The sequence below is a fragment of the Siphateles boraxobius genome, unplaced genomic scaffold (genome assembly GCF_051911475.1).
Source record: "Siphateles boraxobius isolate OS27281-9 unplaced genomic scaffold, OSU_SipBor_1 20, whole genome shotgun sequence".
In the NCBI taxonomy this organism is placed as follows: Eukaryota; Metazoa; Chordata; class Actinopteri; order Cypriniformes; family Leuciscidae; genus Siphateles; species Siphateles boraxobius.
The window spans coordinates 9,622,454-9,646,994 of NW_027508811.1; the positions used below are offsets into that span (position 1 = coordinate 9,622,454).

Genomic DNA, 24,541 nt, shown 5'->3' on the forward strand with positions numbered 1-24,541 from the left:
CAACAACCTTTTCAAGGATTTTGCTTAAGAATGTTAGGTTTGATATCGGTCTGTAATTGTCCATGTTTAGGTGATCAAGGCCAGGTTTTTTAAGAATGGGAGTCACTGCAGCAGTTTTTAATTCCGCTGGGACAATGGCACGGGCTAAACTACAGTTTATCATGTGAGTTATGAATGGTGCGACCTCGAGGACGCACTTCTTAAGTAGAACAGTAGGTGTAGGATCGAGCCGGCAGGATGTAGAATTTGACTTCACAATTAGGTCACTTATGGCAACAGGAGTAGTCAGAGTAAAAGTAGAGAGAGGGTTTGACAAGTGGGCTGGTCCAGTTATCATTAAGTTTGAGTCGCTTGTATGCTTGTTTTTGGTGATGGAAGAAGTGATAGACATCAATTTGTCTGAAAAGAATTTAGAGAATAGTACCCATAGATAGACAGTACCGGTCAAAAGTTTGGATACATTACTGTTTTTAATGTTTTGAAAGAAGTATTTTATGCTCATCAACCTTGCATTTATTTGATGCAAAAATACTGAAGGAAACATTAATATTGTGAAATATTATTGCAATTTAATATAACGGTTTCTATTTTAATATACTTTAAAAATACTTTATTTATGTGAAGTAAATCTGAATTTTCATCAGCCATCACTCCAGTCTTCAGTGTCACTTGATCCTTCAGAAATCATTCTAATATGCTGATTTGATAGGCCACTCAGTCATTATCAATTTTGGAAACAGCTGTGCTGCATAATATTATTTTGGAACCTGTGATGCTTTTTTCGGGATTAATTTATGAATAAAAAGTTGAAAAAATAACAGCATTTATTCAAAATAGAAATCTGTTCTAATGATATAAATCTTTACTATCACTTTTTATCAATTGAACTCATCCTTGCTGAATAGAAGTATTAATTTCTTTAAAAAAGAAAGAAAAAATTACACACCCCAAACTTTTTAACGGTAATGGATTCTTAAAAAAAATCTATTTTAAATAAATCCTGAAAAGAGTATCACAGGTTATAAAAAAAATATTAAGCAGCACTGTTTCCAACAATGATAATAATTCTGAAGGATCATGTGACACCGAAGACTGGAGTAATGATGCTGAAAATTCAGCTTTACCATCACAGGAATAAATTATGTTTTATATATATAAGTAGAAAACCACTATTTTAAATTGTAATACTATTTCAAAATATTTTTTTTTTTCTGTATTTTTGATCAAATAAATGCAGGCTTGATGAGCAATAGAGACGGAGTAGCCTAATGTTAAAAATAGTAATGCTTCCAGAATTTGACTGGTACTGTATACATTTTAATATATTGTATAAAATATTGAGCCCCCAATTTAAATGTTTTTCTTTAGCACAATATAATGATAATATAGGTGAATTTTAAAAAAAACTTTGGTCTTAGCAAATGTTGTCATATTGTCACATTTAATGCTTCTATACTTCTAACATGAAAAACTAGCAAATTATTTTGCCCTTTCTCTATAATCAAAATGCTTTACACAATACTGCATCTCTTGTGTTTGATCTTAATTAATCAAACTGCTTACACTACCTACTACTTGATTACCCATATTAGCAATAGTAAGTCACAACAAGTCAAAGTGAGTTAATTGTTGCATTAAGTTTTATTACTTAAAGCACACAAATAGAAAATAGTTTATATGCACTGATAAACAAAAGACATGGACAAAAAGCAAAGGACACAGATATTTTCTTTTTCAAATAACTAATTAATAAATAATTCACAGAGAGAATACAAATGTCATTTTTAAATGATTCTTTCAAATGCTTTCGACAACAGCCTGTACATGCAGATGCAGGATCAGATTCCTGCCATGAATCAATCCTATATCAATAGGATTCAACAGACTTCCCCTTAATTGCAACAGTGATTCTCTATTGAAATAGTTGGAGGTAGGCATAGCGGAGGTCAGCTGTGAAATTGAGTTACTGCATTATGAAAAATATATATACAATTTAAACAGGTGTTTCTTTTACTTTTCTCTAAACTTGTCCATTTGTTGTGCTGATGTATAAGTAAAACTGGCGTAAAACGAGAAGACTTGCTTTCCATCAGGGGTTGTTGTTAGTAAGCTTGTATACATATTGTAACATTTTTTTGCAGCAGTTTTGATTCACTGCAGATCTTTATTAGATGTTACTGCACTGCTTTTGTGCTTTGGGCTGGAGACTATACAAATCTACAAGTTTCAAATACAATCTAATGCTCCATGAAGAAATGGAGGAATTATCGAGTCAACACCTCTCTAACTTTTTTAGAACCTGCAATTTGAAATGCCTGATTCCATTATGTTTTCAATTTAGTTTATACAAAGATAACACACACACACAAATCCTGTACATTTCCATCAAATCCATTTAGAATAACAAACAACTTCTATCATAATTGTTCCTATAGCAACAAAGATATTTAAAACTCTAGTTTACAAACATGGAATAACATTATTTGAAATAACAGTATACTTCAATTTTAACGTTCAAGCATCTACAAAAAGACTCCATTCCATCATTTCGAGGGTCCCATGAATACCTTCCAGTAAAACAATCAATGTCATCTAGAGACTGAGAAGAGGCACTAAGATCAATGATCTCAAGCAGTCCTGAGTGAGTTTATAGCTACTCCACAGCCATTTACAACATCCAGAGAACACCGACCCATAACAAAAAGAAACTCAATTGTGTATTTGCTGATTGACGGATAATGTAAGTGTTAATCTTCTCCTTCTCTGCTGTCATGGTTGATCTAATACTTCAAGAACTCGGGTTTCTGAAGTCTGTTCTTGTTTAACTGAGTCATCCTTTAGCAGTGATGAATGAACCTGTGGAACCAACTCATTCAGTAAGTACAGTTACTATTTATCCCAATTTAAACACTTTAACAAAAATGTCTTTCAGGCTCAAAATCATTGGAATTGTTAAATGCAAAGACTAAAATATTTAGACAAACAAGAAGTGCCTTTTTTGCTGTTGAATTTCATTCACATGGAGAATGTGCTTTGATGCTGCTGCCTTTACTTAGCATTGCATTAGTCACGTATCACGATGATGGCGCTCATTAACTTGCAGTTGAGTTGTAGCCATGGCAACTTGGGCTTAGGTCTGCACAGTGATTTGATGGTCGGCTGGGTTTGGTTTCTTGCTTCAGGTGTTGGAGGTCTTGGGTAAGTCTTGATTTTCCGCCAGGTGGAGTTTCTGTCTTGTTAAACAGCATTAAGGAGATATGCACTGCTAATGTACATCTAATGTACAAGGTCTGGAGGTCCTATTACATATAAACATGCTGACTCCAGTATTCTTTCTGCACATGTAATGCATTTACCTATTTGGCTTTCATTAGGTCACAACTGATCTAATATGTTTTGAGAAACACAATCCCTGCACTTACAGAAACTAAAGCTAAGTGCTTAGCTGAGAACCCTGAGAGCTTTCAGTCTAACACAAACTCTCTCTGGATAAACACAGTTTTTTCACAATATATTTTACTTGAGAGATAGTTGATTAAGATTAAAAGTCAATAAACATTGTATTTTATAATTCTTGCAATGTACAACACATACAAATCATAGAGTGGAAGGATACATGGAGCTGCTCAATTCTTCCAGCTATATGGGACAAGACAGAGATACATTTAAAAAATCAATATAATTTGCTGCCGCTTTAAAAAAAACAATCTACAATTGCTGAGCTGAAAGAGTCAGTATAGCAGGAGGAAGACTTCAGACAATAACAAATCCTGATTTTTTTTGTAATTCAGCCCGTATGTTGACAAAAACTGATTTGTGAAGTACACGGTGTCCTTTTTAAAAAATTACGAACTGCACAGCAGAAAAGCTTTTCATCTTTACACCATGCCCTTACAGTAATAATATAATAAATCCTAAATATTTTATATATACTTTTATTTTTGCTTGTTATAAACACCTATAAGATTCTATGGATGCTTGGACATCAATTTTGTAATAAATGGGCGAATCCATGTCCAAGTTATATTTTACCTTAAAATCATAAGAAAGAAATCATATATTCCTTAAAAATAAGTCTTTTAAGACCATTAAATGCTTTGCCCTGTGGCATTATTTTCAATATTATTCATTAACACAATAATAGACAAATTAATAAATAAATACATTTTGAATTAATTTAACATCGTAAATAAATAAATAAATATGTATTGTTGTTACATGTATGGTCTGTCTCTTATGTTTAGACCTGTGACCTAGCTTTCCCCAGTCTGTTTAATTAGTTATGTCATTGAACTGTTCTGTCAATTATGTCATTAGTATTTAAGCCCAGTGTTTCCTGTATTCATGGTTCGGTGTTGTTCATGTTTGTGTGGTTTTCCCCTGCGTTTCTTCTGGTTCCTGAGTGTTTGTGATTAAAGTTTGTTTCCTGGAAATTATTCCTCGTCGTGCAAGTTTCTAATATACCACGTTACATAACAATTATTTAAATTGTAAAATATATCATGGTAGTATTTGTTATGCTGCTGATTAAAAAATAATACATTCGAAAAGACTGTTACAGTAATGAGAATCAATAATGGGAATGTATAAGTAAAATATTGCATTATAGAGAGTGGAGGGGATGTGCTTAATGAAATTATTGTCACAATGCAAAAGTCTTAATGGCCCCTAAAACAAGCTTAATGAAAAAAAGTGGGATAAAAAGTAACATGAACTCGTTTTTATAAGATTCAAATACACTCTGTTATACTGAGTGAACCATCAATAATGAAACAGTTCACACACTCTGGGCTCTCTAGCACATACCACTGAGCTGACAGCTAGAAGGGAAATACTATCAATAGTAACTGTCCAGCCCTTCACAGGCTGATGAAAGAATTCAGTCAGAGGGCGACACATGCACTTGGATAATAATACAAAATTCAGCCACAGGCCTGTATTGAGATACAGTGTATTGTGTCCAGTCTTTGAGTATTTGTGTGTGAGAGACGCTCAGAGTGCTTGAATAGTGGAGAGAGAACAAATAGACTGGTGTTCCATATCCAGTCAATCCAGATTCCACTAATGTGTGTGTCTACTGTAAGGTACAAATATACATTTGCATGTGAAAGCAGAATAAATGTCCGTGGTTTAAGCTTCGGTATGAATGCATAAGACATTAGCGCTGCACGATTTGTGATAAAATATTTAATTGTGATTAAAATTGTGATTAGAATTTGAAATACAAGTTCCAAGTTTGTTGTGCTTGTTTGTAGGGCTGGACAATTTGGCCAAATATGTTGTGATTATACATCAATCATCATCATCATCATTATTATAATATTATTATTACTACTAAGCCCTTAAAGCTTCTCTTTTGTTGACAACAGCTGTTTTTTTGGAAGATGGGTGGTGCATGACTCAAACTCACAGTGGATGCAGGGATGAGTTCGCATGGAGCAGAATTTACTGAAAAGACACTGTAAACATTGAATCTTGAGCTCAGCGTTGCGCTTTACTCTGAAACACGCAGCACATTTTTTCAGTTCATTTGTTTCCACTTGATAATCGCACAAAGCCATATCACTATTTCTGTGTTATTTCAATTAATCGTGCAGCCCTACAAGAGTTGCATGATAAAATGAGGTGAATTAATGTCTCACGTTAGAAAGCAGGTGTTCAAGATTGCGGTCTGAAGCGTTTTTTCTCTGGTCTTCAGACAGCTCCTCCACATGACTGTCCAGACTGAAATGGAGGCGGGCCAGACGTTCCTGCATCTCCCTCACATGCTCTAGTTGCTCAAAGGAGCACACCTTACCTGCAAACACACCGTGTTATACACATAGAAACTGAGATAGTACCTTACCAGACTCATAAAGCAAGTCTATATCAACTCACTGATGAATTAGGTGGTGTAAATGTGCCACCCTTACACACCTTTGCATTCCTCAAAAATGTCCCGACAATTAAGACTGCCAACCGTTTCTAATTACAGCCCAAACTATTAGAGATTCTGAATAAAACCCTATTGAGCAACCCACGCATGTGTCATACCGAAAGCCTGCAGTTTTCCAGAGTGAAAGTCGTTGAGCAGGTTGAGCAGTCCTCCCTCCATCTCTCTCACATCGGAAACATCGGTGAGGAATGAGTGCTGGAGCGGTGAGGAGGACTGGGACACGCGACTAGGTCCGGCGGGCTGAGGAGCTCTAGGCTTGTCTCTGTGAGGCCTGTATCAGTTTAAATAGAACCAGAATCACTACTAGACTCTATTTTGTGGCACAAAGTCGAAAAAAAAGACAAAGATCAAACTTAGGAGAACACGCACACACACCTTGTGTTTATAGGGGGAACCACAGGAACGGCAAGAGCTTCTTTAGATGGACCCATTGCCCCCACTGATCTCTTGCACTTTCCCCTGGGTTTGGGGGAGGGAGGATGGGGCAGACCCAATGAGAATGTGGCACTCTTACTCGCCGGGAGAACGGTGAGCTTTCGGGGGTTGATTGGTGGAGGAGGGGGATGGGGAAGGGACACTTTTGGACTCCTTTTCTTCCTCTTGTCCTCCATGAGGGCACTGGCACTTTCTAAGAGGCATAGACAAGAGCTTTCAGCCACTGAGATGTAGGAAATACAACATGATCTGATCCTGCACTCTTAAAGGGATAGGAACCTTAAAATTAAAATGAAGTCAAAAATTACTCACCCTGGTGTTGTTCTAATGTCATATTTCTTTTAGGAACCACAAAAGGAGAATACAAAATAAATAAAAATCCCACTCGTGCTTGTTTATACTGTATTTTGGCAGTGAATAGCGAACAGCATCAAGCTTTTTAAAAAAGATGAAAAGGTATCACAGAAGGATGCAACACGTGTCATATATTTCAAGTGTTCTAGGAGTATACGATATGAACAACATTATTATTATTTAACAAAAATCCTAACCTTGGCCGTGAGTCTCCAATGCATGGCTATGCAACTCTGTTAGCACAGCAGTTCACTCCGTCTTGCCCAGAAAAAGCACACAAGTTGTGGGAAATCAAGAAGAAAAAAAACGTGACAAGAAATACACTCCATCATGTACCTTTTTCTCTGAGGTGAATATATCCATTGTATTCAACATAACAAGAAGTTATCGCATTCACATCTGTCAACAGAGTTCCGACCCCAGAACACATGGAATATACAACAAGTGTTGCATCATGTGATCATTCTGTGATACTTTTGTGTTTAAAAATAAAAGCTTGATGCTGGTCGCTATTCACAGCCATTATATGGACGATTGCAAGCGAGGCTTTTTAAAAAACATTTATCCTTTTGTAGTCCATAAAAGAAAGAAGGGAATACGGCATTCTTCCGTACATTCTTCGTTCATAAGAACACAATCGGAGTTATATTAGAAAAATGTCCTGGCTCTTCCAAGCTTTATAATGGCAGTGAATGGCTGTTACTGTTTTGAAGTCCATCAAAGTGCATCCATCAATGATAAAAGTCCTCTACAAGAGTAACTTGTGACGCATGTATGACGTAGGATGTAGGAGTATAGTAGGAGTACAGAAGTTTAGACGCCTCTCGCGGTTCAAACAAACTGAAGCTCCTCCGACATTTAAAAAAATATATATATATTTTGTTTTGCTCTATCCTCTACGCTTCCGCATTCGTCATTACATTGTGTGTCAGGTCAAGGGTCACTCTTCCACCGTAAATCGATGTGTAAGGCTGCCTGTCGGTTATTTTAAGTTTTAAATATGGATATTTTTCTTACACGAACGCATCGCTTCACTTCAGAAGACCTTTATCAACCCCCTAGAGTCGTGTGGAGCACTTTTATCAGGGATGGATGTGATTTGATGGACTGTTAAACAGAAACAGCCATTCAACGCCATTATGAAGCTTGGAAGAGCCATGATATTTTTAATATAACTCCGATTGTATTTGTCTGAAAGAAGAATGTCATATACACCCATGGCTTGAGGGTGAGTAAATCATAGGGTAATTTTCTTTTTTGGGTGAACTATCCCATTAAGGGAACATTCCTTTTGCAAACATTATGGGTACATTACTTTTGAATGTACTTTGAACATTCTGAAAAAAGTAGTAACATTTAAAATGTTAAATGAACATCCAACTAAACCGTTTAAAAAAAATGCAATTACTGATGAATAGATAATGATTTTCTGCTAACGCTTTGAGAACATAATTTAAGACTTTGAACAAACATTCTATTAATGTTACTGGACAAAACACTTGCTTATAGCTTTGAGAGAACCTTACCAGAACATTCCCTGTTAGCTGGGGAAGAACTATTTTTGGACCTCGCTCCAAATGACCTTTCAGGGAACCATTTATTTTCTTAGTGTGAAAACATTTTAATAATCTGAAGAACCCTTAAAGGGGTGGTAAAACACGATTTCACTTTTCTAACTTTAGCTAGTGTGTAATGTTGCTGTTTGAGCATAAACAACATCTGCAAAATTTCAGCGCTCAAAGTTCAAAGCAAAGGGAGATATTTGCTTTTAAAGAAATCAATTTCTAAGGACTACAGGAAACGGCCGGTAGGGACTACACGACATTTCTCCAGGGTTGCTGACATCACTAACCCCACTAAACTCCTCCTCCGAGAATACTAAATAAGGGGGGCGAAGCCATTTTTGCTTTGGAGAAGAGTTGTTGTGGTATAACGTTAGTATAACATTGTTGTTGCCGCAATGCCGTCGAAACGCTGTTATTTTTATCCGGATTGCAGATTCACTTTGTTCAGCCTTCCTAGGGTCGGGGGAGTTAGGGATCAATGGTTAAAATGTATTTTTAACTCGGTCCCTCATAATTATGACCCAAATCTCGCTCTCTGTGCTGCACATTTTACGGAGGAAAGCTTCCACAATCTTCGTGACCGTAATGCAGGTTTCGCACAACGGCTTGTGCTGAAAGATGGAGCAGTTCCAACTTTAAGAACAGAAGCTGTTGTTTACGGGCCACAACCTGTAAGTATGATTTATTTTTCGTCGATGCGTTTTCCTTTACTAGTTCGTATTGTTAATTGTACGTTGTAGTAAGGAAGTAAACAAATGACAATGCTGTTTGGCTCTGCAAACCAGCTTGTTAAATGCTTATTAATATGTTTCAAACTTTTTTAAATCTCAAAAGCGAACTTGGAATTAGTGTAAATTATTCTTTGATTAGAGCATTTATGTATTGTTTATCTACATGCTTGTTTATCTACAGGCATGCTAAACATGGTTCTGTGTTTGATTTGCCTAACTTACTGTAGTAACGTTAAAGCCAATGTTTAGTGTTCGTTTTGGGTTGATAGTTCTGGCGACAGATATTTGGCTACAATCGTTCTAAAAATACAAAAGTAACGGTGCCATACAGTCAGTAATGATCACTATAGATCCGCAGTCTTTACTAAAAAAAAATCCCTTTGAGGACTGTAACGTTAGTATAATTTGTGAGAACGATTATATGAAATTCTTGTGTTTTCGATATGATATGAAATATGAAGCTTATTTTTTGTAATACTATAATAATTAGTACAATTTAATTACAGAATATCTAAAAAGTAATGAGACAGAAACAACAACAAAAAACAAACCTTTCTGAAAAACGTGCACTAGTCAGTTAGCGAATCACAACACACTGGGCCAGCTAACAATCTGAGCCCATTGCGTATTTTTGAGAGACTGGCTTCATAGAACCCGGAAACCATCCGACCGTTTTTACAAGGAGGGACAGAGCAGTGTAGAATAAAGATAAAATATAGAAAAATAATGCAATTTTTTAAAAACGAAGCATGAACACATGTTACAGTGCACCCCACAAACACAATCAAGCCTTCGAAAAAATGTGTTTTACCACCCCTTTAAAAAACCTTTGCAATGGAAATGTCCCATACGGTTCTGCACGGAACCATAGATGCCAATAAAGAACCTTTATTTTTAAGAGTGTGGGCTAAAGTGGAATAGCAAATGATGTCAAAAAGGTAAAGATAGAGTGTGTTATTTCTTTTTTAGAGTCATTTTAGAGTCAAGGGAATTGCAAAAATATTGTTATATAAAAGAGTGTTACCTGAACATAGCCGTCATCCTAAAGTATTAGCTATCTACTTTTTTAATGGGAAAGGTACGTTCAGGCTCTTTCTGCTTTGTTTTGGTTGGGAAAGCAAACAAGAGCATTACATAATAATAAGGGTCCCCGCCACAGAGATAAATTAAATAATGTGGGGGGCCCAAATATGAAGGTTAGTCACATGCCTTGAGAGTCATGTTGGTATCACTGAACTCATCACTGGAACTCCCCGAAGTCAATTTCAGCTTTGACGCGAACAGATTTCAATCATTACAGCAGGTCAGTGAGAGCCTGCGTTAAACATTTAGCAATTATTAATGTCTGACCTTGAGCTGCAAACAGATGGAATGGAAAATTCAATGTTTTGTGTGACTGCATGAAGTCAAATAACAATATCAGAGGTGGCATGCTTGATAAATGTCATCGATAAATGTATATATGAAATCATACTTCTAATCATCCCATTTTTGTGGGGTTGTTTCAACCTCCACCAAAACTATAGATTGGTTCTTCTTATAGATAAAGTAAGCCTTTCTGCCATTTTCTGGTTTATTTATTCTCCTGTTCTGTTTCTCACCATTTATAAAGAAATACCTTGTTATCAAGCTTTTTCTTAGAAATTGCAACTACTCGGGTCAGGTTTCTTGCACTTTGGCATAAATTCAACCATCTATATATAAATATATAATAGCTGTAAGAATATCACTGACCTTTTTTGAAAATATAAGCAATATTTTGAAGAAAAAGAATTAAACTGTATGCCTATTATTTTAATCCTAGTCCTAAACCCAATAGGTTGAAAAAAACAATAAATTAATTTCTGAGCAATTTGTATGTTCCTGCCCACCCTTACTTCCATATAAATGGTGGATTCTAAATAAAAATTCTATATAAAATAAATGAATGATAAATATATGAATTGTACATAATTGTATATTATAGATTCTATATTACAATAGCCATTCGGATGAAGGATTATTCATTGCCAGTAAGTACTGAACAATCTGGGTCAAAATCTAATGAATGCACTTTATATTAGGCTATAACGTCTTTTTTACACGATACTCCATTTTTTTCTTTGCAATTATAGACTTGTAGCTTATGAGTTGATACATTTACCAATGCATCTACTGCATTTCTCATTTGGTGAAGAGGTTTTACACAGAATGGAAAGGATTTGCACAGGATACCCCATGAGGCGCGATGCGCACATAGTCATATGGCTAAACAAAACGATGTACTTACCGGGTGGTGGATAAGGATGTGGCTCTTTGAGCTTTCCAACGCAAATTTAAGACGCCAGTGTTGGTTTTTCCATTCCAATGGCGTATGATTTATACGCGGTCCGTATTAAAGTGCGTGCTGTTTCCACAGGGAGCTCTCCTTGGTCTCCTACTTCCCGACCGCGATTCTGCGTACTATGGTGAAGATTGGTTATTAATATTCATGAGATGCGCTTTCGCTATTGGAAAAAGCGTCTAACTACGTAATTCATATTCAAGAGCCGAGCCTCAACAATGGGTAGCTGCTACACTTATAAGCAACGTCAACATAACAATATTATTATCCATGAGTTAAACCTTCGCCATACTAGGAAAGTGGTCACAATAGGATGCAAGCTAAGCTCTCGTTTAAAGACACAGAGTCACACTAACTATTAAATCCTCAACCACACAGCTGGCTATTTATACAACGTGTTTTAATATGCCATTATACAAAAATAAATGGCTCTATAACGAATTGTAGCATAGTCAACCGTTGACCGAAATCTGTAGCCTTTTGAGACGTACGTGTCGCCATCTAAAGGCGATTGTGGTACAGTAACGATAAATCATATCCTCATCAGGTCCAGGAAAAGAAAGTAATTTGAATTTACTTAGTATTTTTTGTTCATATCATTACATTGTTTTAGATAATAAGAAAGAGAAAAAAAGATATTTTATTAATATGTTTTGCTATGTCCACTGTACTGGACACATAGACAGAAAATAAAATTACATCAAATAACATGTACAGGCAAAAACAAATTTCATTCACCAATCAATTTGTAGGTTTCAAGATTTCTTTTTTAACCAAACCTGTGCATAAAGATGATTCTCAACTATGTTATGAAAGATATAACGGAATGGATTGATATACCATTTTACTTTATGCAATATGTGGGTAAAATGGCCATAAATGTGTAGTCCCATTCAATACAATGTATCGATACATTGTAACTAATTAAAATAATGTGTTCTTTAGGGCAGTGCTCGAAGTGGGGCGGTACTCACCGGTACGTACGCAGTACCGGCACTTCTATATTTTACTCTTAAGCGTACCTGCACTTTTTCTTGCGTACCGCTACTTCTCGCATGTAGCAGGTACTCTACCACTGACAGAAAAAGCGTCAGTGTCAAGCCCGTTTCACATATAGCCTACTCGGTTTGCAGTGCGTATGTGGTGCATATTTTTTCCGCACCCGTATTAACAGGTTTGAGCGTTCACACTGCACGCGGATGCGCTCCGGCGATCCGTTCCAGGAGCGGTGTGTAGCCTATACAGCAGTGCAGAGATCGTTTCCACACCGAGTCTATTTCTGCTGTGCTGCACGTGCTGAATTAAAGTTACAGCGCATGGTTCGTGGTCAAAATGAACACAGATTGACATGAAAATATAATAATCTTACCATAAATGTATTTAATTAAATAAAATGTATAGTATCTCACCATAAATGTATTTTTGGACTTGCAGACTTGGAGGAGTTCCGTTTTCTCACGCACACACACACACGCACGCACGCACACACGCACACACACACACACACACACACACACACACACACACACACACACACACACACACACACACACACACACACACACACACACACACACACACACACACACACACACACGCACGCGCGCGCGCGCGCGCGACTTGTTTAAATACATTTATGTTGTTAATAAATAACAATAAATTGTTGTTGTACCAGCAATATCTCCAAGTTTTGTTTTTCACAGTAGAAAAATTTTATGATTTGCCAGTGCAAGAGAGTACCGGCACCTTTCCCCCCCCACTTCAAGCACTGATTTACGGCAACATGTAATGAAAAAAGAAGTGTAATATATAATGGGAGAATAATTGAACATTTTCACAATAATACCTACTATTCTTAGCATAAGTGAACACACCCATGCTAAAGTTGACTAAAAAGAGGAATAAAAAAAATCCTCTTTTGGAAATTGATCTTAATGCCTTAATTAAAGAAAAATAGGAAAAATCCAACCTTTAAGGACACCAATTTTCTTTGTGAATTAATAATGTATCGTAAATAAATAAATGTTCTCCCTTAAAATACAGGGTGCATAAGTCAGGACACCCCTATGTTAAATTCCCATAGAGGAAGGCAGATTTTTATTTTTAAAGGCCAGTTATTTCATGGATCCAGGATACAATGCATCCTGATAAAGTTCCTGATAAAAATTTGCCTGCCTCTATGGGAATTTAACATAGGGGTGTCCTGACTTATGCAACCTGTGTTTTAAGGACGAACATTTATTTATTTATTTACGATACATTATTCATTCACAAAGAAAATTGGTGTCCTTAAAGGTTGGATTTTTCCTATTTTTCTTTAATTAAGGCATTAAGATCAATTTCCAAAAGAGGATTTTTTTTATTCCTCTTTTTAGTCAACTTTAGCATGGGTGTGTTCACTTATGCTAAGCACTGTATTTTATAGGAAGAATATTATATTTTTTTTTTTTGACAAACAGTTTGAAAATTCGTCAGACTCAAATGATAATTTAAAATATTATCCATAAGACTGCTAAATTTGATCACTAAATTAATGTCAGCCATTTTTAAAGACCAAGGAGAAGTTGTTGTCGTGATGAAACCTAACATTTGGTATCTCTGAAAAGCCCTGAATGTGCTCTTTACCGGACATCAAGATTGTAAAACTGTGACATATATGGTATCAGAGAAATTGACTAAAATATAATGTCCACTGGCTACAGTGGACAAAAGTTTATTCCTGGTTCCCAGAACTTGCGAAATATTATGATGATAAACTTAAAGCATATTGATTTCAAAATAAATAAAAATATCTGAATTCTAGTAACACATTGGTGTCTGATTATGTCAGATGATTATGACAGCCATGTAAGAAGTGATGCATTAATAAAAAAACTTCAGAGAAACAGACTTAATATAAAAATATGTTTCCTTTTTATTTCATGGCAAGTCAGAACATAAACGGACAAAAAAATGCACTTGTAGAAAAAATAAACAGCTCTCATGCATTTTTTCTGCTCATCTGTGATGACTGACAATAATTTATGCTTGTCTAACTGACTTTCTGATTAGAGGCACTGGCTGAATATGAATATGCTTTTCCCAGAACTATTCTGTCTCTGAGCAGTTTGAAAAAGGCATAATAATTACTGAATAATATTAGAGCTAATGATATCGTCTGATGCCATTTCTCTGAACATATCAGTGAATATAGCTGGTAGAATATCATTGCACCTTCCAGGATTATGAGAATGTTCAATATTCTAAGTGGTTTGTTGAAGAAAAACTGTTCGGAGAGAGGAAAAAAGAAGGGGAAGAGTGGTTATTGCAATATTATTCCCATGAAAAACACATAATACATTCTTTGTAATAATATTTCAAATAACATTGACATTCATTCTGAGTCAGCAAACAGCAAAAACAAAGCACTTTTTGTTTCAGAGTTCAGCTACAGTTTATACTTACATAGAAACGATAATGCGAAACATCTGAGGGAACTGCTACGTTATAATGGCCCATGGCCTTATACACATTTTTACTGTGTTTTACTAAAACTCCCTGTGGCCACATGTACTCTTCTGTCCATCTGTAGGGGGACAAAAGCAAAAGAAAGAGATTACAGTCTACAAACAAAAGCAAACACATTGCACCAAAGGTTTATAACACGACTTATCAATATTATATGCAAAAAATAAAATAAATAAAATAATAATAATTAAATGAGAAAATGTTCATTTAGGAAAACAGAAAAGGGTAATAAATAAATAAATAAATAAATCTAGTTCCAGTAGTAAAAATAAAAGTAACAAACAAAAGTAACAAATATAGAAAGATAATTATGCTCTAGGTGTACATTTTGAAAACCAATACATGTTCATGTTTAAAAACATATTGGTTTTCAAATTCATTTAATGTGCTACAAATAAATCTGTCGTTGATGGCAACACCCGAGATCAAATGAACATGTTGAAACATGCAACACAATGCAGCCATTCTTTAAAGGGTGTGACCAAGAATTGAGCACTTCACTAAAATTAGGCTCTTTCTTTAAAAGCATTTGGGAATCAATCGGTCAGCACCTGCTATACTATGTTTACCAAAATCCAGCAAAGGCGCACAAAAAGCTCTAACACAACCTAAACTTTTGACATTTCTATGACCCCAGGTCAGACGTACATGTGTTGGAGGACGTTTGAGCAGAGGGAGGGGTCCACCTTCTGCCAGCAGCCCAGGTGCGCAGCCGCTTTGTGGAGCAGGTCGCAGTAACGGGGAGGCAGCAGGTGCCGCATCAGAATGACAGAAGTACTGACGGACACCAGGATGAACAGCTCACAGGACCAGCGTTTATCTACATACTGAGTGCTCTATACAAACAGAGAAAAATGAGAAGAAAAAAAAAAGAAAAAGAAAAAAAGAGTCAAATGTGTAGGAATGTAAAACAATTCACTCAAACTCTACAGGCTTAAAGGGATAGTTCACCCGAAAATTAAACTCACCCTCAAACTCACCAAAAATACTCACTCTCAAGTTGTTCCAAACATGAATTCCTATTTTCTGCTGAACACAGAAGATTATATTTTGAAGAATGGCAGTAACCAAACAGTTGATGGACCCCATTTACTGCCATTGACTTTTTTTTCCATACTATGAAAGTAAATGGGGTCCATCAACTGTTTGGTTACCAACATTCTTCAAAATATCTTCTTTTGTGTTCAGCAGAAGAGAAAATTAATGTAGGTTTGAAACAACTTGAGGGTGAGTAAATTATGACAGAATTAAAATTTTTGGGTGAACAATCACTTTAAGACAAAAAGTGTTGTGCTATGCATTACAGAGTAACCTACAAACCTGTAATATTCCTTTAAGTATGTATTTAATATAATATATTTTTAAGAAATACTTTTATTTAGCAATGACATTAAACTGATAAAAAATGACAGTAAAACATTCATAATCTTTCAAAAATTATCTACTTAAAATAAATGCTGTTCTTATGAACTTTCTATTCATCAAAGAATCCTGAAAAAAAACATTAGTTTATATAAAAACAATAATCAGCACAAAGTTTTCAACATTAATGATAATAAGAAATGTTTCTTGAGCACCAAATCAGAATATTAGAACGATTTCTGAAAGAGCATGTGACACTGAAGAAAATTCAATTTTGCATCACAGGAATAAATGACATTTTAAAATGCATTAAAGTCTACAACAGTTATTTTAAATTGTAATAATATTTCAAAAACAATTTTAATGTTGTCTGCCTGTGAAAACAGATCGATTTAAGACTCAAAATCTCTGCTATATAGAAAAAAAGAGTCAATGATTCAAAGACCCATTCAAAATAAAGCCACTTGCTTCTTTTCTGAACATATGAATGACTTGATGGCTCATTCATTAAAGGGATAGTTCACCCAAAAATGAAAATTCTGTCAGTAATTGCTCACCCTCATGTTGTTCCAACCTCGTAAGACCTTCATTCATCTTCGGAACACGAATTATGATATTTTTGATTAAATCTGAGAGCTGGATCACTCCTCCATAGGCTTCTGTAGTCACTTGGATTATTTTAACGATATCTTTAATAACTTTTCGGGGCCGACAAGTTTCAATCCCTTAGAAGCCTATGGAGGAGTGATCCAGCTCTCAGATTTAAACAAAAATATCTTAATTCGTGTTCCGAAGATGAACGAAGGTCTTACGGGGTTGGAACAACATGAGGGTGAGCAATTACTGACAGAATTTTTATTTTTGGGTGAACTAACCCTTTAAGGCTGACTTACTGACTTAAGAGTGACTTACCGCCACCTACTGGCAGTTTTAGTTGAATATAAGTATCACTTTGTTTTTACCATCATTGCATATTTCTCTATTGAACATTTTATATTTAAAACATTATTTATTTGATAAAAGTATTTATAAAGGTAAAATTGTAAGACAAACCATGAACAAATTCATAAGTCAACACCATTGCTGAGTATTTTCTCCTTAAAACTGCAGTTTACCAAAGACAGTCTCAAAAACGCGGTTAGAAACCGCCCCTGTTCTTTTTGTTACAAACATGGTGTAACCAATCATGTCAATGACAACGTGTGGGTGGGCTTTAGCATAACATCATCATTACTATGCTGTGAAGCAGGGGGTCTCAAGAGAAGCCAGGTTATTCTGGCATATTTTTCTGTTGATATGAAAAAGCGGGTACATTTAGCAATATAGCGAGTGAATTATGTGTATGATGTTATGTTGGACTATATGCCTTTCTCCACTGACGTTCTGAATTGTTCAAAGCATTTCTAGATGCTGATTTTTAGAAGCCAGCTGTCTGACTCTGAGATGGCGAACGGGAACATGGTTTGTGTAACATTAGCAACACATTATTAGCTGTTTTGATAAGGTAGTCAAGCAAAAGGCTAATCATATGATTAACCCTTATGTGTCCGACATAGAGAGCGATAAATAAAACACATTACCATTCTGATACATCGACTTGTAGACAAGCCTGTATAATTCGCTCTACCACTTCTTCTGAACCAGTTTCCAGTTTAAACATATGTGGCTGAATTAAACCAGTATTTCCACTAGCCATTGTGTAGTGTTCATTACAGTTAAGTTGACCAAATCAAGCGGATCTCTGAGCTTGTGTGAGTGAGTGGAGGCGGAGACTAACATGTATATTCACTGACTGATCCATGTATACTAAATGAAGCAAGGGTGTAGAGTTACATTCAAGCTATTTTAAGGCATGAAGAAATTATTTTACAGGAATTAGTTTTAAAGGATTAGTTCACCTCAAAATGAAAATGTCCTAATAATTCACTCACCCCAATGCCATCCAAGATATCCATGTCTTTCTTTCCTCAGTAGAAGAGAAAATCAGTTTTTTGAGGAAAACATTTCTGGATTTTTCTTTGAATAATGGACTTCAATGACATCCAGCGTTTTGAAGTCCAAATCAAGGCAGTTTCAAAGGTCTTTGAAGTGCTTTACCGGACTGTGCACGATCGCAGCTGAGGAAGAGGGTCTTATCTAGCGAAACGATAGGTCATTTTCAACTTTTTAACTACAATTGCAGATCAGCTCAATCCGAAATATTGTAGTTAAAAAGTATATGAAAATGACCTATCGTTTCGCTAGATAAGACCCTCTTCCTCAGCTGCGATCGTGCCCAGTCCGTTGAAGCACTTCAAAGACCTTTGAAACTGCATTGATTTGGACTTCAAAACAGTGGTTGCCATTAAAGTCCATTATTCGAAGAAAAATCCAGAATGTTTTCCTTAAAAAAACTTAATTTCTCTTCCACTGAGGAAAGAAAGTCATGGATATCTTGGATGGCATTGGGGATGAGTAAATTATTAGGAAATTTTCATTTTGAGGTGAACTAATCCTTTAAGGGATAAAATTATTGACCACAGGGGAACTTTAATGGAAAAGGTGTGGAAGAGAGGGACTTTAATGGAAAAGGTGTGGAAGAGAGGGAGTATGCAGAAGGATGTTAAATGCCTCAGGGGGTACACCACTCTACAAAGTTCTGAAACCACTGCCAATCTGATCTGAATGTACTGACTTAATACATATGAATCACCTGTATTCCTCATGAACAAAACCTGTTCTCTCAATTCACATATTGTATGCGTTTATGCATATGCACATGAGTGTACAGAAGATCTGTCAATGCACTCACCTTGACAAACCAAACAGGTACGAACGCTACGTAGTAGGCACTTAGCATGGAGCTAACCAACACCTCCTTCATCCTCCAGTTGAAGTCCATCTTCAGGTACTCCACTTCTTTGCGGATGAGGTCAGGAGAGAGACAGCAGGCGTGGGTGGGCATGGGCTGAACACTGTACAGCTGACTGGTGTGCTGTTTCCATGTTTCCTTCAGGACGGAGAAATAGTCCCTGCCCCCACGTCCCAAAGCAGCCCCGCCCACCTCTTTAGAACTCATGCCGCTTAACGGGGACATGGATCCAGCCCTGCGGAAATCACAGCTGAGTCGGAAGAAAGGGATGTACATTCCAAACCTGACGGGGAAAGATAGAGACGAGTGTTGAAATTTTTAAATATCATAATGGACAGCTATGATTGTAAATTCTGAATGTCCACTTTAAAATCCATCAATCAATTTATCTTTCTATCTATCTATCTATCTATCTATCTATCTATCTATCTATCTATCTATCTATCTATCTATCTATCTATCTATCTATCTATCTATCTATCTATCTATCTATCCATCCATCCATCCATTGTGTGACCAACTTGAACCTGATGTGAGATGCGTTTGGGGAAATATTTCACCTTCACAAGAAATTCAAGACTACATGGATTGTTATAGAAATGGATTTTGCCTGGATTATAGAAACTAGATTTTGCCTGCAAAAACTTTACAGAACAGTAAATGGGACAGCACCTTAATAAAACATTTGAATCAATAGCAGTGGACGTGCAGATTTTTACTCACGGATAGCAGAGGAAGAGCAGGCTAAGTACGGAATACGTCTTGAAGAGATAAATGAGTGAACGACACAGACTCCATCCTGCAAGAGTCAGGACGGCAAAACGAGTCGTCACCAGGAAGACAGAGTGTGGGAAGGACAACTTCCCACTTTGTGATGCCTTTGGAGCAAAGAAAGAAGGCAAAAATTATGATACACGTTCATTTTTTAAAAACTATTAAAATGACATACAGATCTAAAATAATGCACATTACCTCTTTTACAATGGCAGCAATTAGCCTGCGTGCAAGAACTATGATGGTGAACACCAACATATTATAGTCAATTAGGTGGAAGTTCTGAAAGAAAAAAGAAAAGAAACACAAATTCACTTTGTGAAAAATTAAGATTGAATGCTTCAGTGGAGTTTCATTTTTGAGCCTTGAGACGTGACTCACCAGAGAGGTGTGTGAAGGTGGGTGTGATGGGGGGTACCACCACACGGTTTTGTAGATGTTGACGTAATGCACAAACAGTGCTGTAAGATGGCACACAAACAGGTGGAGCTCAAACAGGACGTTCTGGTCCATGGAGAGTTCCGGAATCTTACAGTGCTTCAGTGGCACCACCGTCTGAGTGGCCAACGGAGGGCTGGACATTCCCGTTCCGGACCCATTCCTGATGACCACACGGATTTGAAATACGTGGGTTACATAGGAGGAGGATGTTACCAAAGTAATAGAACATTTAGTTTATCATGTGTAGCTTAACCCTCACCTGGTCCGTGACCTCACACCCGTCACAGGTGAGCTGGTGGAATGGTTGCCATTGCCAACAGAGCCTGTCTCACTGCTAAGCGGAGAACGACAATATGTCGTTCTATTCCCTCCTCTTCTTCCTCCTGCCATTCCAGATCCACCCTTCCCGTCTCAAATGGTTACACTTAAGATACCTGCAGGAAAACAAACCAGAGCAATAAACTCCAAACACATAGAACGACTAAATGTGACAAAAAATGAGGTCAGATATACACTAAATCATATCATATAATCATTCACTCTATGCTAAGATTGAATGTTTTTGAAATAATTATTTTATGCTCATAGGCTTCATTTAACTGATCAAAAATACAAATGTAACTTTTTTATTTATTTAAATTTATTCTCATGACGGCAAACCTGAATTTCCAGCATCATTACTCCAGTGTCACATGATCCTTCAGAAATTATTCTAATATGCTGATTTGGTGCTCAAAAAACTTTTCTTATAATCAATGTTGAAAACAGTTGTGCTACTTAATACATTTTAGGAATTTTTTCAGGATTCTTGATTAATTGATGAATAGAAATTCATTTATTTGAAAGCAAAAATGCTTTTGTTATTATTATTATTATTATATATTATAAATTATTATTTCTTTGTTTACAGGTAGTTCAGAAGCTCAGATGAATGCAATAGTACCATATTAATCTTACTATTTCTGCAGTATTCAGTATGAATTTAATGCTGTGTGTGCACATAAAGTAGATTTTCTTTGTAGATGAAATATGTGGATAACCAACTTCTTTTGACAAATTAAACATGCAAAACTTTTTTTTCTTGTACATGATTCAACATACTGGTATCTAATGAGATCATATTACAGTAGTATTGCTAGTAATCCTGCTAAAACAGAACCAGAGAATAGTGGAACACTTGCACAGACAACTGTATTAGCCTAATTCATATACCATGGTAAATGTACATGTATACTCCATGAGTCAAAACAATTAATAAAATACCATGGAATTACAAGTAAAGTCACGTTTGGTTTATTGTCATGTCATTTAAGCTATATAGTGGCACAACATGTAGTTTTACCAGTTCGGCAGGACAACTTAGGACAACTTACAGCCTGAGGGAAAAAGCTGTTGCAGTCTTTTGGTGTAGACCAACATGCTGCAGTATCGCATTTGTGATTTGTGATAAAACTATGTCTGGACTAGTTTTTACTTGACACTGACCAGTCTTTAAACTGTTTTTTACTGCAAGTTAACAAAAACTACTGGTCTTGTACCAAATGAATTGACTAATTGTCTGTTCACAAACTCTTCCTCATATTATAACTGTAGGTTACTTTCACTTGTACAAATTTCATTCTAGATGCATTGTAAAACCTTTTATGGCAGCAATTATCAAAGCAGTGACAAGACACTTGCTGTCACAAGATGTGAAGGCTCAGAAACATGTGCATGGATTTCAATGATCTGAATGAAGGCTTGATGTTAAACCTGAAGATTAATAAAATGCCTTTACAATTACTGAATCAAACCAATTTACATTGTGTCTGACTGTACATTATGTTTTATCATTAAAGGGTTAATTTTTACCAATGCAAACAACCATAGAGAGCTCCATCACCACTGGTCTCATGCACAGTACATTGACAAGACAAAGACCCACATGCATGCAGCTTTATTGGTGTACCAATGCACGTGCCACGATGGGGTCTCCCTATAGCAAGCCAAAATAATACATTTATGTTATGGTTAGTATTTTACTGACTTTTTTCCTGCTTAAAACGATGAACAATCTTTCCTAATCGCTCTTGTGTTTTGCAGACCTGCCTTTATTGATAGCCAACTTTGGCGGAAGCGTTGCTGTTAAACACGTAGGTTGAAAGACATGTCGTTTTTTTCAGAAACCAAACTGCCTTAAAATGCAACAAATATTTCCATGTCTTTTTGAGTCTTAACGCTCAGAGAAATAAATGCATGGTCGAATATAAGACTGCGGCCTAGCACTGTTGCATTTGCACAATCTAATTTTAAGAAATCGGAAAAATGTCTCTTACCACTTTGAAACGCGGAGTTTAGTCCGGATAAGGCGACTGTAGGATTTAGGTTGAAACGCACTCAATACTTAGGTACAGAATTAATTACTTTGTATAGTAAAGAGTTTGTTTTATTTCTGACAGTAAACGAGGAGGGCTCATTCTGTTGATGTTGTACCGCGCACGCGCAGCGAGCAGGGGGAGGAGGCAAGCGTGTTCAGTGTGTGAGATCATAGCACACCGTGTCTGTCATACCCCTTTTCCACCAAAGCGTTTTGAGAGCCGGTTCGGAGCCGGTGCCTGCGCGCGAACCAGTTCTTTGTGTTTCGACAGCCAAAGAACCGGTTCTCGGCCAGGAAAACTGGTTCCAAAGCGGCACCAACTCTTTGCTGGACTAGAACCAGAGAACCGTTCTTTTACCACGTCATGCTTACGTCGGGGGCTGGGGGCGGGTTTAGATGTGTCCTAAACATCTTTTCTGACCGCAAAGCCAGGAGAAACATTTGCAGAAACACGATGTAGTCCGCCATTGTAATTGTTATGCTTGAAGTTGGCGCAAGCGTTTCTAGCTTTTTTAAAAAATTTTTTATTGAAAACATTATGTAAGCAACTAGAAAACAGTCACAAAATAGAACAAATAAACGGAGAGAAAAAAAGACAAGACAGTGTACATAACTAATCAGAAAAGATTACATATCAAAGGAAAAGATTAAAAGACTTACATATTTCAATTGTTTTTAAAGCCTTCTTGGTTCACGAGTTAGAGATAATCCCAAAGTAATGTTGTACTTGCAAGCGTTTCTAGCTGAGACGTAAAGCAACGTACACAGTGACGTTACGACGTCGTTCGCTGGGCGCTCTAGAAGTGGAAAAACAAACAGGTTCTGATGAGGTTCGCAAGTTGAACCAACTCCGAACCAACTTTGAACCAGCACCAGTTCCGAACCCGTTCTTTTTTGGTGGAAAAGGGGTATCTGAGGTGTATTTTATGAGGTGTGTTTTGTCACACCCTATATACAGGTCCTTCTCAAAAAATTAGCATATTGTGATAAAGCTCATTATTTTCCATAATGAAATGATAAAAATTTAACTTTCATATATTTTAGATTCATTGCACACCAACTGAAATATTTCAGGTCTTTTATTGTTTTAATACTGATGATTTTGGCATTCAGCTCATGAAAACCCAAAATTCCTGTCTCAAAAAATTAGCATATTTCATCCGACCAATAAAATAAATGTTTTTAATACAAAAAAAAGTCAACCTTCGAATAATTATGTTCAGTTATGCACTCAATACTTGGTCGGGAATCCTTTTGCAGAAATAACTGCTTCAATGCGGCGTGGCATGGAGGCAATCAGCCTGTGGCACTGCTGAGGTGTTATGGAGGCCCAGGATGCTTCGATAGCGGCCTTAAGCTCATCCAGAGTTTTGGGTCTTGCGTCTCTCAACTTTCTCTTCACAATATCCCACAGATTCTCTATGGGGTTCAGGTCAGGAGAGTTGGCAGGCCAATTGAGCACAGTAATACCATGGTCAGTAAACCATTTACCAGTGGTTTTGGCACTGTGAGCAGGTGCCAGGTCGTGCTGAAAAATGAAATCTTCATCTCCATAAAGCTTTTCAGCAGATGGAAGCATGAAGTGCTCCAAAATCTCCTGATAGCTAGCTGCATTGACCCTGCCCTTGATAAAACACAGTGGACCAACACCAGCAGCTGACATGGCACCCCAGACCATCAGTGACTTTGGGTACTTGACACTGGACTTCAGGCATTTTGGCATTTCCTTCTCCCCAGTCTTCCTCCAGACTCTGGCACCTTGATTTCCGAATGACATGCAAAATTTGCTTTCATCCGAAAAAAGTACTTTGGGCCACTGAGCAACAGTCCAGGTCAGGCGCTTCTGCCGCTGTTTCTGGTTCAAAAGTGGCTTGACCTGGGGAATGCGGCACCTGTAGCCCATTTTC

General features: G+C 36.7%; 2 protein-coding genes across 2 annotated transcripts; both read right to left on the reverse strand.

Moving 5' to 3' along the window:
- Positions 1-1,622: 1,622 nt before the first annotated feature.
- Positions 1,623-11,469, reverse strand: ccdc28b (coiled-coil domain containing 28B). The gene is made up of 6 exons (XM_077236629.1): positions 11,290-11,469; positions 6,311-6,563; positions 6,034-6,206; positions 5,643-5,797; positions 3,617-3,639; positions 1,623-3,233 (listed from the first exon to the last, which is right to left on the reverse strand). The coding sequence occupies exons 2-6, from the start codon at positions 6,544-6,546 to the stop codon at positions 3,179-3,181; spliced, it is 642 nt and encodes a 213-aa protein (XP_077092744.1). The 5' UTR covers positions 6,547-6,563; positions 11,290-11,469; the 3' UTR covers positions 1,623-3,178.
- A 2,764-nt stretch (positions 11,470-14,233) lies between these two features.
- Positions 14,234-22,773, reverse strand: tmem39b (transmembrane protein 39B). The gene is made up of 9 exons (XM_077236630.1): positions 22,594-22,773; positions 20,538-20,712; positions 20,219-20,438; positions 20,036-20,119; positions 19,787-19,941; positions 19,004-19,346; positions 15,499-15,686; positions 14,788-14,908; positions 14,234-14,608 (listed from the first exon to the last, which is right to left on the reverse strand). The coding sequence occupies exons 2-9, from the start codon at positions 20,666-20,668 to the stop codon at positions 14,375-14,377; spliced, it is 1,476 nt and encodes a 491-aa protein (XP_077092745.1). The 5' UTR covers positions 20,669-20,712; positions 22,594-22,773; the 3' UTR covers positions 14,234-14,374.
- Between the last annotated feature and the right edge of the window lie 1,768 nt (positions 22,774-24,541).